Consider the following 13,431-nt stretch of genomic DNA (forward strand, 5'->3'; position numbering starts at 1 on the left):
GAAAACGTGCATTTTTAATGATACAATCCTGAAAACGTTCAACCTGATTTTTTGAAAACTTGTTTTGTTTTTGCAAAAATAAAATGTAGAAGCCCTTCGTGTTTTCACGATAAATTTGCTCAGAATTTGGCATTTTATTCTTTTGAACTGTTTAATAATGCTATTGTAAATCATAAGGGAACATCAATAATGTTTTTGTGTTTTTATTTGAATTGTGCGAGTTCTTGTCACAGGTTTATTTACAATTGTAATGAAAGTTAATTTTACATAGGATGCACTTTAGTGGGAGTGGTTAGCTCACCCGTGATCTGCGATCAAATGCTGATGCCGTGCAAGAAGAGATTTCAGTCGCTGATACACTATTATCACATTCTGGCACGTGCCGAGGCGTTGCCAAATAACGCTGTCTGGTCCTAAAACACTACAGTGAATTCTAATAACTAAACATGCCTAAACAATAGCAGAGTACAAACAAAATGAAAGCCTATTAACTGAGTGGACAAGGAACACATACTGGTGTACAGTAACTAGTCATGTGCTATACTGTTTTGATGAATTAAAAAGCATTTTGCACATTTGTCAGCGTCAGGGATAATAACGGGAAAGAGACACAGCTTTCTGATACTTTTGATAGATAGAAAAATCTCCATTCTCTGACATTAACTGGTGTGTATGTTAGAACTACTAGTGCCCCTGGCCGCACACACAGGTTTCAGCAAGTCTGCACCGACTCGTGCCCTGCTCACAAGTGTGCACACACCCATACTCCAGGATATGAACACTCCAGAAGAGGCAGACTGTCTCCTGGATGTAAACACACATTCACAGACGCAGGTGTGTGTATGAATATTGCATTGCGTACTATATTCTTACACAAGATGCACAAATGGTGTGTGCAGCGCATGTTTACTCCAGCCCTACCACGCTCTCCAGTTGACTGATCTCCAGCCTACGGTAGCCAGCCACAGTCCTAGAAAAACTGATCATCAGACGCCTCACTGACCCCTCAGCCACCACACAACTAGGCTTCAGGCCCACCCACAGCACAGAAGCAGTACTCATTGTGAGCCTAGACAGGGGACTTGTCAGCCCTTATCTTCACACATCTATCAGCGGCATTCAACACTGTTTCACCACCCATCCTCAGCAGACACCCACACGAGATCAGATTCTAAGGATCCACCTTCTGCTGGATCTGCTCCTTTCGAACACAGGGCACGCATGCTGTTATACTGGCACCATACTGTTTGGAATCTGTAGAGCACCCCAAGGATCCTCACTCAGCCTGACCCTCTTCAACACATACCTTTAGCCAGCATCATCTGTGTACACATAAGCATCCTTTTCTATGCTGATGACACACAACTGATTCTCTCCCTCTCTGACAAGCCCCAAACACAAGAAACAAGTTCACCACCTGTCTTGTAGAAGTCACCGAATGGCTGAAATCCAACTGCCTCAAACTCAACACCTACAAGACAGAAGTAGTGATCTTTGGCAGCAACACAAAAGGCAGCTATCACCTGCTGGATGGCCAAACACAGACTCAAACACAGCACCCATGCAAGAAATCTTGGTAGCATCCTCAACAGTAAACTAGCTATGGTTACACAAATCAATACCATCACAGGATCATGCGTTCACACCCTGACGATGCTGAGGAAGAATTTCAAGTGACTCCTCAACCGCACCATGAAAAACCATCACTCACACCCTTGTCACCAGCCAGTTGGGCTATGGGAACACCCTGCATGCTGGAATCCCTAAGCAACTCATCAGAAGACTACAAACAACCCAGACCTTGGCAGCAAGACTCATACTAAACCTTCCATTCAGAAGTCACATCACACCACACCACACCTCAGGGAGCTCCGCCGCACCACTTTCAACCAGCAATACAGACACTCCCGCTCCACTGGGCTACAAGCAGCACACATCCGACACACATACAAACATAGATCCAGAACCGGACATCTCCTATGTCACTCCTAAAGAATGGAACAGCCTCATTCTACACATCAGAGCCTCCTCCCCCACTTCTCATATTCCATATGAAACTGGAGACCTGGCTCTTTGACTAAGCTCCTGCTAGGCAGACTTAGGACTCACTCGTCCTCAACACCATGATAACCTTATATGTGATAGCGTGCTGTACCAACATAAAACAACATAACGCAAGATAAATGAACATGACAGGACATAACACAACATAACAGGTATGTACAGTTACCTGTTTGCAAATGAAGTGCAACTGGGGAGGGCAGGACTTGAATGGAAGACTCTTAGATTAATTGTACAGTGGAAGGGGCAGGATGGATGGTCATAGCCCATTGGCGCAGTCTACAGAAATGTCTCCTTTTGAAAGAATCCATGAAGTGTGTTGCCTGGAATACTAAGAGCTATACATCTTTAGCATACCATAACAGAGACAAACATTGACTTAGTTAAAAAAAATAACCCTGTAGATGATATCATGATGCAGTAAAGACCCCTTCAATGCTGCCAGTGTTCCACTGATTCCTTACACATTTAGGGCGTACATATTAGCCCATAGAGTAGGGAAAGACAATTGAAGAAAGGAGTAGAGCATCTTCCATGGCTCCTAGTCTTCCTCCGTAAATCGAAGCATCTCTCTAGCGGAGACATTGCCTGGGTGGGCAGGGAAGGAGAGTTGCTACAGAGGCTACGGTGGTCCCACTATGTATCTGGAAGGAGTTTCTGGGAGTTTACATAATTTGGTCTTCATGGATGACTAGAGGAGATGGGTGTGAACCCTGAGTCGGTGATTATCAAGCATAATCTGTCATGCTCCTATGAGTCCAGAATGACCCTGTCTGTTAGAGTGTGAAACACATCAGATGCTAAGTGAGGACTCGCCTGGGGGGAGATGCACTGGGGCATCATCAAAGAGGCCCAGGGCGATGGACGTTCTTGTGCACATAAGAGCAGTCAGAGCTGAAGCAGGCCTGGAACCCAAGGAGTCGCTAGGTGCTACACTAGGCCAGCATGCTGAAAGACTTCATGGCACTACTGATCTTTTTCTCCGATCAATTGCTGCGCATCTATCCATGTGCACCCACACAACATATTTACCCAATAGGCACTTGCACTCACCGGACATACGGTTGCATTTAACTCAGGTAGGCATATGAGCACTCACCCAATGCACATTTACACACGCCCCAACCACACTGCAAATCAGACTATATATTACATGTTTGGGAGCTTTCATTGCACAGATGCAATGGTATAAAACTCATGTTTCACAGGGACCAGTAAAACATCAAAAATATGTCATGGTCCCCTGTGAACTATGGATGTCATCATCATAGTGGCAGCACCAAACAACTCTCCTGAGCTTTACCTTTGTCAGCGCTAGTAGGACTGTGCCGCATGGAAGACCAAATTATGTGAAAATGTTATCTAATTTATGTGGCAAAAACACAAATTATGTGGCACAATCTGTGGCAGTATTGTTTTCATTCATTTTAGCTATTAAAAACTTTTTATGAAATATGCATATTATACAACCTGTTTGGCAAATTATGTGACAAATTAAGTACATTCATAATTATGCAGTAAGCGCTGCAGCCACAGAATTGCATAAATCCAATGACTTTTACCACTGTCCATTGTTTTATTAACAATTTGTAAAACGTAAACAAAACCGAAACATTCTAGTTTAAATCGGATGTCCATTTTTTACTGCACTTTGAAGAAAACAGCTTTTTAACCTACATCAAAACAAACATGTAATATAAAAAATACATAATGGGCAACATGTACAATATGATCCTATGTTGCTATCTCGGGTTTCTGGTTACATTTACCAACCACTCGGCTTTTGGCCTCGTGATTTATGATGTCACCATAGCCCTCTAGGCAATATTGAAACATATTACACAGTTACTCGTTATGTAAGTGTGTGTTTATAAATATACACACACACACACACAGGGATAGATAGATAGATAGATAGATAGATAGATAGATAGATAGATAGATAGATAGATAGATAGATAGATAGATAGATGTCAGTTATCCACGAATTTACAGATATAGATACAAACGCACTTCTTTCACGCAAAAACATACACAACGACTAAAAACTTTACAAAACGCATTCCACATTGACACACGAGTCTCCCTTTTAGGTGCATGACGTAGAAAACGGACATCAACACACGGACAACAACCGTAGGCTGTTTCTCGCAGATACAGTCTCTCTTAATGCACTTAACAGACACACGCAGATACCGTACGCCCCCAGGTGGCTGGCTGGGTGAATGCAGGGTAGAATTACTTATCACTCTTGTCTTCTGCGATTCTATGCACTAAAACTCTGCTAACCCCCAACGCCCTGTGAAAACGTCTGACTGGGGTTTGGAGGAGGAGGAGAGGCGGTGAGGTTTGCATGTGTGTGAAGAGGTAGGAGCAGACTGAGGTGTCCTGAAGACTGGTGTGAAAAACACAGAAATTATGAGAAGCTTAGAAACAGACAGGCCAGTTCTCCAGTACATGCCGGTACGGAACCACGAGGGCATGCGTTACATAGAGTCCAGGCCGGGGCAGATGCCGCACGCAGCTCAGCCGCTTTAAACCCAGTTTGTTTGAGAAGGAAGGAGGCAGATAGTGCCGAGGAGGCCTAGTCCAGAAACAGCGCGGGACACATGCAGTCGTGTGCCGGCGCAGGGCCCTCACTGCAGAGGGCCGCTTAACAAGTGCACGGGGCAGCAGAGTGCAGGCTCGTACCCACTCTCTGCCATATGTACAAAGTACGCAGTGCCTAGAAGCACGACCAGCAGCCGCATCAATGAATATATTTAAACAGAACACAAGCTGGCGTTCGCTATTGCCTCGACGGGCGAGTAGACCCCCCAGCGGCCGAGAATCAAAGCAGCAGGCGTCTAAAGGGGTTCTCGGTGAGCGGGTGGCAGCAGCAGGAAGCGTCCCATGTGACTGGGATAAGAGAAGCAGTCTCTGGCCAAAGTTCGTTTACAGCAAGAGGATGCCAATCCGGGTGCAGGAGGAACGAAAGGGTGTTTGACAGTGTAGTTATATGTGACTGCATATCTGTGCGGCTGTGTATGTGATTGCATGCATGCGTGCATCTCAATCCGAGTGTCTGTGTGAGTGAGAGGCAGCGCTATAAATATGCCTTTATGCGACTGCTTTTGTGCAGCTCATGTCTTTCTGGTAAGTGTGTAGTTATATACCTATGTGAGTGCGCGTGACTGCTGGATGTCTGAGTGGGTGCGCGTGTGTGTGACAGCATGCTGGTGTGTATGTAACAGGATATGATCCTGTTCGAGATAAACTGCACATATGTGTGAGAGGGAATTTGACTGTGTTTGTGGCAGCACAGGTGTGTGGGTGTTAGTCTGCACGTATATGTGTATGGATGGATGGATGAGTGTGGACGCCTCCATACCTAGTTATGTGAGAGAGAAACGGTGTTGATTGAGACTGCACGCGTGTGTATGTTCGTGTGGATCTACATGTTTGTGTGTGTAGATGTGTGGATCTGCGTGTGTTTGTAACTGCATGCCTGTGTACAAGATCATCTTGTGTGGATGACTGCATTTCTTTTAGTGACTGCACTTCTATGTTTGTGTGGGCGTATGCTGGTGTATGGCTTTATGTGTGTCTTTGTAAGTCTCTGTGCGACTTAAGATCTGTGTGCATGACTGTGTATTACGAAATCCGAGTCTGAAAAGTAACGTCTTTGTCAATGCGCTGGTACTTGCTCTTTAGTGCATTGATATATGTTTCTGTGTCAATACGTTTAACACTTTGAATCTGCATGCATGCCTGTGAAAAGCATCTCATTTTATGGTCAAATGTTTATATGGGTCAGTACATTTAGGTCAATCCCTGACTGTAAATTCATGTACATTGATTTATATTTGTGTATAAATGCAGTTGGCAAAGTGTGTGTGTCAGTGCATATTTGTGTGTGAATACAACTCTCTGGATGAATGCCTGGCTGAATTCATGTCTGTTAATAAAATGTGTGTGTGTATATGTGTAAATACATGTCTACGTCGTTGGACAAATGGGTAAATGCATGTTTGTAATGTAAATAAATATCTAAAAGTCTAAGTGTGTTGGACACGTTTGTAAATTCTGATTTGTTTTTAAATTTTGTCTAATGCATGCACGAATACATGTATCTGTGTTAATGCATTCCGAATACACATCTGGCTGTCAACATGTGTAGCAATTGCCTGCATTACACTTTATGCCAGTTAACATATTTGTGCATGAAAGTGCGTGCCTGTGAATTTGTAATGATGCATGTTTGTATCTGTGTGTCAGTGAATATTTTTGTGGCCATGCATATCCATGTCTTAACGCAATCTGTATATTAACTCTGTTAAGACTCTTTATTAATGTATTTGTCAAGGCATGGCAGCGTGTAAGCAGTTGTTTGTGTGACAATGAATGACAAAAGCATGGCTGTGTACATGTGAACTGCAGGTGCCAGCTTGTATGTCAGCGACGTCGTGTGTTAGTGGATCTCTGTCTGAAGGTGCAAGTCAGGCATCACTAAATGTTTGTAGGCTAATGCAAGTCCGCGGCAGTTCTGGTGTATGCATCTGTACTTGTCCTATGTGCTGGCGCTTGCCTGCACGTCTTTGTGTCAATACTGTCGTCCGTGTGTCAGTGCAGTCTCTCAGTTGGTGCCGGGCTGTCAGAGATGCAGTGTCAGTGCATGCTTGCATGTCGATTCCTGTTACGTGTCACTGAAATCAGGGCATGTATTTGTGTCATGCATACCTTTGTGTTAATGTATGTTTGTGCGAGTGCATACCTGCAGAGTGAACATCTCTGAGCCGATGCCTGTCTGCGCGGCTGTGTTTGTGTGTGTCAACGCATGGGTGCATGTCAGCGCATATCTGGACGTCATCGCATGTCTGTGTGTTGGTGCTTCTCTGTAAATGCAGGTAGACCTCGTTCAGTGCTGAAAGGGCATTCGCGATCGTCAGTCCAGTGCTTTTTTCAGGCCTGGGTACAGGATGACAGCAGCTGTTGCGATGGCGAGGACCACGAGTGGCGTCCACACCCCGGAGGGACCCTGCGGAGAGAGACGAGAGAGCAGATGTAAGAGCAGGGACCAAAATAAACCGCGCCTCCTCAGGACCCACTGTTTACCCAGGCGTCCCTGACCCGCGCCCGGTGATGGGGGAGGGGCCGGGGAAGGCAGGTGTTGTGGCCAACTGGCCATCGCTGTATAGAGTGAGACAGACCGGGCCCGAGCCTGTCTGTGTGTGCTTAACTCCTGTCCCTGCCGGCTGGAGATGTCAGGGGCCGCAGGGGAAGGGCAGCGTGTAATGTCTCAACAGCTCGGTCAGCAGGCAGGCTAAAGCCAAACACAGGCTTCACGTTACATTGAGGGGGTTTACACCTTCGTACAGAAACCGCGCCTCCGAAAAGTATTTTTGTTAAGTATGAGCTGAACAGGGAAACCTAAAAAGAGACCCTAGGGGTAGGCGATTGCAAAATACAAGAGTTGTGTCCACACCAGGTAATACACACCTTTAAGAGAACGCCCTTATATAAATATACCACATACAAAAGGTAACACCCTCACCCCCTCCTCAAAACATCTCGTGTCTCATGCCCTTTGCCCTACCTTCACTCAAGGCATATCACAATCATGGCCCGCCAGATTTCCATAATTCTGGCTATAACTGCTCAGCCACAAGTGCACAAGAGGCCCTAAAAAAACTCCGGATAATGGCATAGTTCAGGATTGCTGATGGCATCAGGAGTCCTCAGATTAATTTTTAGCAGTAAGCAAATAAGTAGCATAATTCAAGTTAAACCTAATCCTTCAAGTAAACACATCGATTAATTGCAAGTTAAATACAGCCGGCCGTGGAAAGAAAATGAGGAAACGGGGCAGGGAGGTAGAAGAAAGCAACGTGGTACTGAGGTCAGTTAGTTGCACAGTCCTCAGTATATACGAATAATGGTTATTGACCTTATCTCGCATATCGTCGCAATACATCTTTTGCATCGAGTTCTGTTAAGAAAAAACAATTTAAACGATCATTAGTATCTGACCCCTGCATGTTGCATTCGAATGTTTTCAAGAATTTGTCTTTATTAAATTTCCATCAGATATGCATCGTCGTTTATTGCTCTAATAATGCCTTTCTTCATGATAATAAAGTTCTAGAACTTGATGTTGCCAGATATATATGTCGGGGTAATAATACTTTTCCCTCCTTTAGAGTGTTCTTTGTGAATGTGCCATTAGATTACCCAAATATGTGAAGTCACGTTGCTGATTGCTGGTGACTCGCATCATGATCACCCCCTTAGGATCGAATATGTGTCAGACCAAGGAAAACTTTCACCCGATCTGCCGCATAGAGATGGTATCGAGGACATTGCCCAGATGAATGTGAATTTGGGGACCACATAAGACTGTTTTGCAGGGAGGAAATAAAAATCAAACAATATTTTGTATTGATGGAGTTGATGCTTTTTTTTTTTTGTCCTCATACACCTCTGGCTTAATTAACTCCATATCGTCCAGACGAAAAAGAAGCCTCACTCATATATGGAGATACATAACGGCAGGGAGCCCAGATCTCTCTCACTTAACCTCAACGCAAAAGTTTACGTTTAAGGATAAAGTTTGATCTGGCCTGTAATCATCGGACAAAACTAAATAATACATCCACTTCAAGTACTACTCTCCTATACCCCATTGTTCCATAGCCCTGACCATATTTCTACCTTCTTTTCCTTATTTAAATAATTCCTCGCCACATCCCACTTTGAGATCCCAATAAGTGCATTGAACTAATCCATATATGGAGTTGATGCTTGCATAGTCCGATATTTAGAACATCTTGTTACGCAACTCAAAAAAACGCCCTAGGGCAATTTCATATGTAGCCACTCTGACCATTTCATGGCCCATTGTACAATATGATCCTCTAGGCTACAAGAGAATGCTTGGTAGTACAGAGATTCTGAGGTGTCTGGGTTTACATATGATCAACTGGATCTCTGGTGAAAATAGCTGGTTTGTGCTCAAGTTTTAGTGAGGAAGTCACGGATCTGTAAACACATTTAAAGAATTTGTAGAGCGGGATCATAAATTCACTAGAGAAATTCTGGAAAGATTTTAGAACCCTTTGATCATATTGCTGATGGAGTAATTGCAAGTCTGTTTTGGGCAATGTAGCCATCGCAAAGATGTGTGTAAATTCAGGGTTATTCTTGATGGGCATATGGCCTTGAAAGGATGGAATTCTGTGTTCCTGGTTCAGATCATGCCATGCGTGCCACGGATCTGTAAGTCCCTTAAATTTGACGTTCTTGGGGTGGAATCGAGGGCTAGTATATCCATAAAGATACAGTTCGAAAAGGGAGATTTAAAGTATATGTTAATGTAGGAGGATTTACATGAGGACACATCTTGTATTCATTTGGCTAGTGCTGGGCTAAGGAAACCCTGTATTTTACACCTACACTGGGGAGTGCACATCCATCTTTCACAACCAGTAATTGTAAAAATGTTGTGTTCAGTAGTTTTTTCTGCATCCAAATAAATGGTGGCTTGTCTACTGCAGTCCTCTTAAAAAAGGTGACAGAAAATATACTAAGAGGGCACAAAAATAAAGTAATTTTGGGAGGAGTTCCCTTTTTATAAGGTTTATGTGAATGATCAGTGTTAGAGGAAGTGTTTCCCATTTTTTAAAGAAAGAGGCTCATATCTTAGAAGACAGGTTCATAATTTAGAGCTCTGAGTTTAAAATACCTTGGCGTTAGCCGGATCCCTAAATATGTGTGCTGAGGTACGATTAACAATCCTAAACTATCTCTGAGTCTTATCGGAAGAATTTGTGCTTTTTCTTTGTTGACTTTATATCCTGAGTTAGAGCAGAAACTGCAAGTCTGATATTTAATTGCTGGGAAAGCTTGCAAAAAGTCTGTAATGGTAATTGGAACATTGTTGAGTAAGACAAAACTCTTGAAGTCCCTTTGGAAAGTAATATTCAAGGGTATGTTTGGGTAGGGAAATTAGAAATTGTTCCATAAAGAAAAGGAAACATTGGACAGCCGAGGGCGGGCATAAAGAAATGTTGAAAGTGACTGAAGATTGGCCGGCTGTTGGTTGTGAATATTGCCCAGGAAGACTGATAAAGGCTTGGGTCCATCTGATGGACTGCACCGGGAAGTCCATCTATCTCATTGTGGCCCACAGGAGTATCGACTCGACCCAGCTGAAGACCTTTTTGGCACCTAAGTCAATCAATGGGAGTTTTATTGTTTGAATCCAGTTGATAATAAATTTGGTGTCACCGGTAAGGTCTCTGCCTCGGGCAAATCAATGTTGTCAGTGTAAGGCTTCCATACCCGTATCTAACTGATTGCTAATGATCGGGCATATATCTTGTTGTCAACATTGAGTAATGGTATTGGCCAATAGCAAGCGAGTGCTAGATTGGGCTTACTATTTTTTCAGGAAAAAAACACTGTTCGGGGTAATTTGGACGATGAGGGTACCACGCATGATGCCTTGAGTCAGATGGACCACCACAGACAGTAGAGCCTCTTTGAAGGTGACAGCATTTACCAGCACCGTTAGTGGTGGGGCACTTGCTATGACTTCTAATAACTTACCTAGCTTTCCCGGGCCAAATAGCTCTTCAGTTTGTACAAAGGATAGCGTTGGTAAAATAACTGCACCCAAATAGCGCTCTGACGTAGGCTTAGGTCTGTTTGACATTCGTAGTATGTAACTCTGGAAGCGTTGGGTGCAGAGGATGTGTGTTCGTTACCGGATCTATCTACAACTTCCACAGTTTTAATGGTATGGTGCTTGTTCCCTCCACCCTGCACCACAGGCCCGTGCCGCAGCTTCCTGTCCTCGTGCTGACACCTTCCCTGAAGGGGACCAACAAGTTGTGTTGTCAAACCGATGATAAGATGCTTCGGCGAAAAGTACTTCAGGAGCCCAAAGAGTAACTACTACATTATTACTGGAACAACTGAGTATAGCTGTAATGGTTTTAATGTTACTTGACACAGCATCTCTCAGCAAGGATGTTGCACTTGTAATGGGATGTGCTAACAGTGCGCAGCACGACGGCCCTATTGTTAGGGGCCGATTGTGGGTTGGGCAGCGCGGTATGCAGGGGCTGGACACCACCGTGCAATTCCAGGAGACCAGTGTCTCCTTAGCTGTACTCGGTAAAACCACTGGGATTCATGGCAGAAACAATGCTCAAAGACTCAGGGTAGCCCCTAAATAAGCCCCTCCCACGGCGCCAGGGGGGGCGGAGCTTGCACAGCTTCCCCAGCAGCCCTTGAGGCGGCCCTGTGCGCCAACACCCTCCCCAAACCACGGCTCAAGCCACTTGCTTAGGAGAAGTGCTAAATACGTGCAATATTTGCCCAGAATCAAGAAAAACCTGCAGTTAATTCTGGATCGGTGTGGCTATTCTCAGAAATTAAGACTCGCACAGGTTATGAACTCACGGGAAGATACGAACCAGAATCGTTAATTCCTCGCTGGCATCTTCCCACAGATTTGTAATCGGGTCCACAGTTTGCAGCTCTTCTGTACTGGCAATGGACAGGACCAGCATTTCTGTGCAAGGCTCACACACACATTTGCTTCGCTACACGACTGTCATATTTTTAAAGTGACAGTGCGATCGCCTTTCTACAAGAAGCATCTATTAAAGAATAAATAATTGCACGTAGGTGTAACATTGCACTTGGAATTTCCAACTATACATAAACATAAAATATTTAAATATTACGGTACAAAGTTCAAGTAAGGTAGGAGATGATCGGGCAACCCTTTTAAACATCACCTCATTGTCCTTATTCGATATTTATCGCTTGAAACGTCCGAATTCAGAAATTGGGAGCGCGTTATTATAGGGCAACACAGCATGTACAGGTTCGGATACTCCTGGGTGATATTACAATTCACATAATTGTGGGATGCTAGGGGGCACTTTTTAGGTCGTGTGCACAAGCGCTGCTTTCCCGACGTCTTGGTATCTATGTGGGTTCGTTCCTGGGCTTGCCTTTTAAAAATCCTTTGTTATCGTTGGTAAATGCTTTACATTTGTCCCTCCTGGGTGGGGGGGTGGGGGACATTTGTTACTGCCTTGGAGACTTATCCTGTTACATGGTTAATTGCCCTTTTGCCCATACTATCACTGCAAGCAAACTTCTTTTTCCTTTTGTGTATCTCCTTGGCGCTCATGCTCATGGTGGCTGTGGTGCTTTGAATCGGCTCGCTTTTGTCAACTGTTTTACTTTTCATTAATCCTTTTGTGTGTCTCCTTTGCTCTGACACTCGTGGCAGCTGTGGCGCTTTGAATCACCTCGCTTATGTCAACTGTTTTACTTTTCATTTTTCCTTTTGTTTGTCTCCTTCGCGCTCAAGTTAATAGCGGCCGTGGCGCTTTGAATCGGCTCGCTTATGTCAACTGTTTTACTTTTCATTTTTCCTTTTGTGTGTATGTGGCAAGAAAAGTCCATTTAGGAACTTACAACACTAATAGCTCTAACTCGAACAAACGCGAGTCCCATTACATTGGAAATGCTTGTTTTGTAACTGAGCGCATCTGCCAAAGATAACACTAACACGCTAACCTCAGGGGAAGCCCTGTGTTTAGCAATAACGTACGATTTTAAAACACCTGCTTGCAGAGTGCCTTGTGCGTCCAGCTTTCAGGCAGCAATACAAATGTCACGATAACTCTTGTGGCTAAAGTTCCTGTTAGAGAGACCAGAGTTTTGTCTAGTAGCAGTTTTGACTCACTATAAAGTAGCACAGAGGGTTAATATGCCTGCTGCAAAGAACAAATCTGTATTTTATGTGGATAAGCTAAGTGGATCAGAAAAGCCAGATAGCTGAGTGGATGAATGCTTTTGTCAGAGAGATTCTTTTGTTACAGAGGTTCCTAAGATACAACTGTGATATAGAAGAGGTACTGTTACAAACTGTCATCAAAGAGCTGCATGCAAACTGCATAAAATTGGTTAGGACGTTATGTTTTTTCCCCCCGTTTTTTTATATCGGGCATGCAAGCGCTTTCTGGCATGTTGTTATCTATCTGTAGGCTTTTAACCTCTTGGGTGCCTTGGACGAGATGATCTCGTCCAAGGCTACAGTTCCCCTGTGCCTTGGACGAGATCATCTCGTCCATGGCACAGGGGAACTTGGGGGCGCGCTAGCGCACCCCCCGTGCACCCCCCCTCCCACCCCAAGGCGGGGATGGAAGGGGAAGACCTTCCCCTTCCACCCCCGCCCCCCCGCCCCCCCCTGTGACGTCAGCGCGCGCGCGCGCTGATGTGTCACAGGGGCCTCCCTCGTCGCGCTGGAAGCTCTGCTTCCAGCGCGATTGAAAAAGAAATGCAAAAGCATTTCTCTTTCAATCACCG

The 13,431-nt window shown here is 44.4% G+C and overlaps 1 protein-coding gene across 5 annotated transcripts in view; it reads right to left on the bottom strand.

Moving 5' to 3' along the window:
• Positions 1–209: 209 nt before the first annotated feature.
• Positions 210–13,431, bottom strand: part of CCDC136 (coiled-coil domain containing 136) — a 185,306-nt gene continuing 172,084 nt past the window's right edge. For all 5 annotated transcript variants that reach the window (XM_069229404.1, XM_069229405.1, XM_069229406.1 and 2 more), the window contains one exon: positions 210–7,078. Coding sequence is in view for 2 of the 5 variants with exons in the window: in XM_069229405.1 (XP_069085506.1) it covers positions 6,986–7,078 (93 nt within the window). In the remaining 3 variants the exon portion in view is untranslated. The remainder of the gene's footprint in view (positions 7,079–13,431) is intronic.

Source organism: Pleurodeles waltl, chromosome 4_1, assembly GCF_031143425.1.
Source record: "Pleurodeles waltl isolate 20211129_DDA chromosome 4_1, aPleWal1.hap1.20221129, whole genome shotgun sequence".
Classification (NCBI taxonomy): domain Eukaryota; kingdom Metazoa; phylum Chordata; class Amphibia; order Caudata; family Salamandridae; genus Pleurodeles; species Pleurodeles waltl.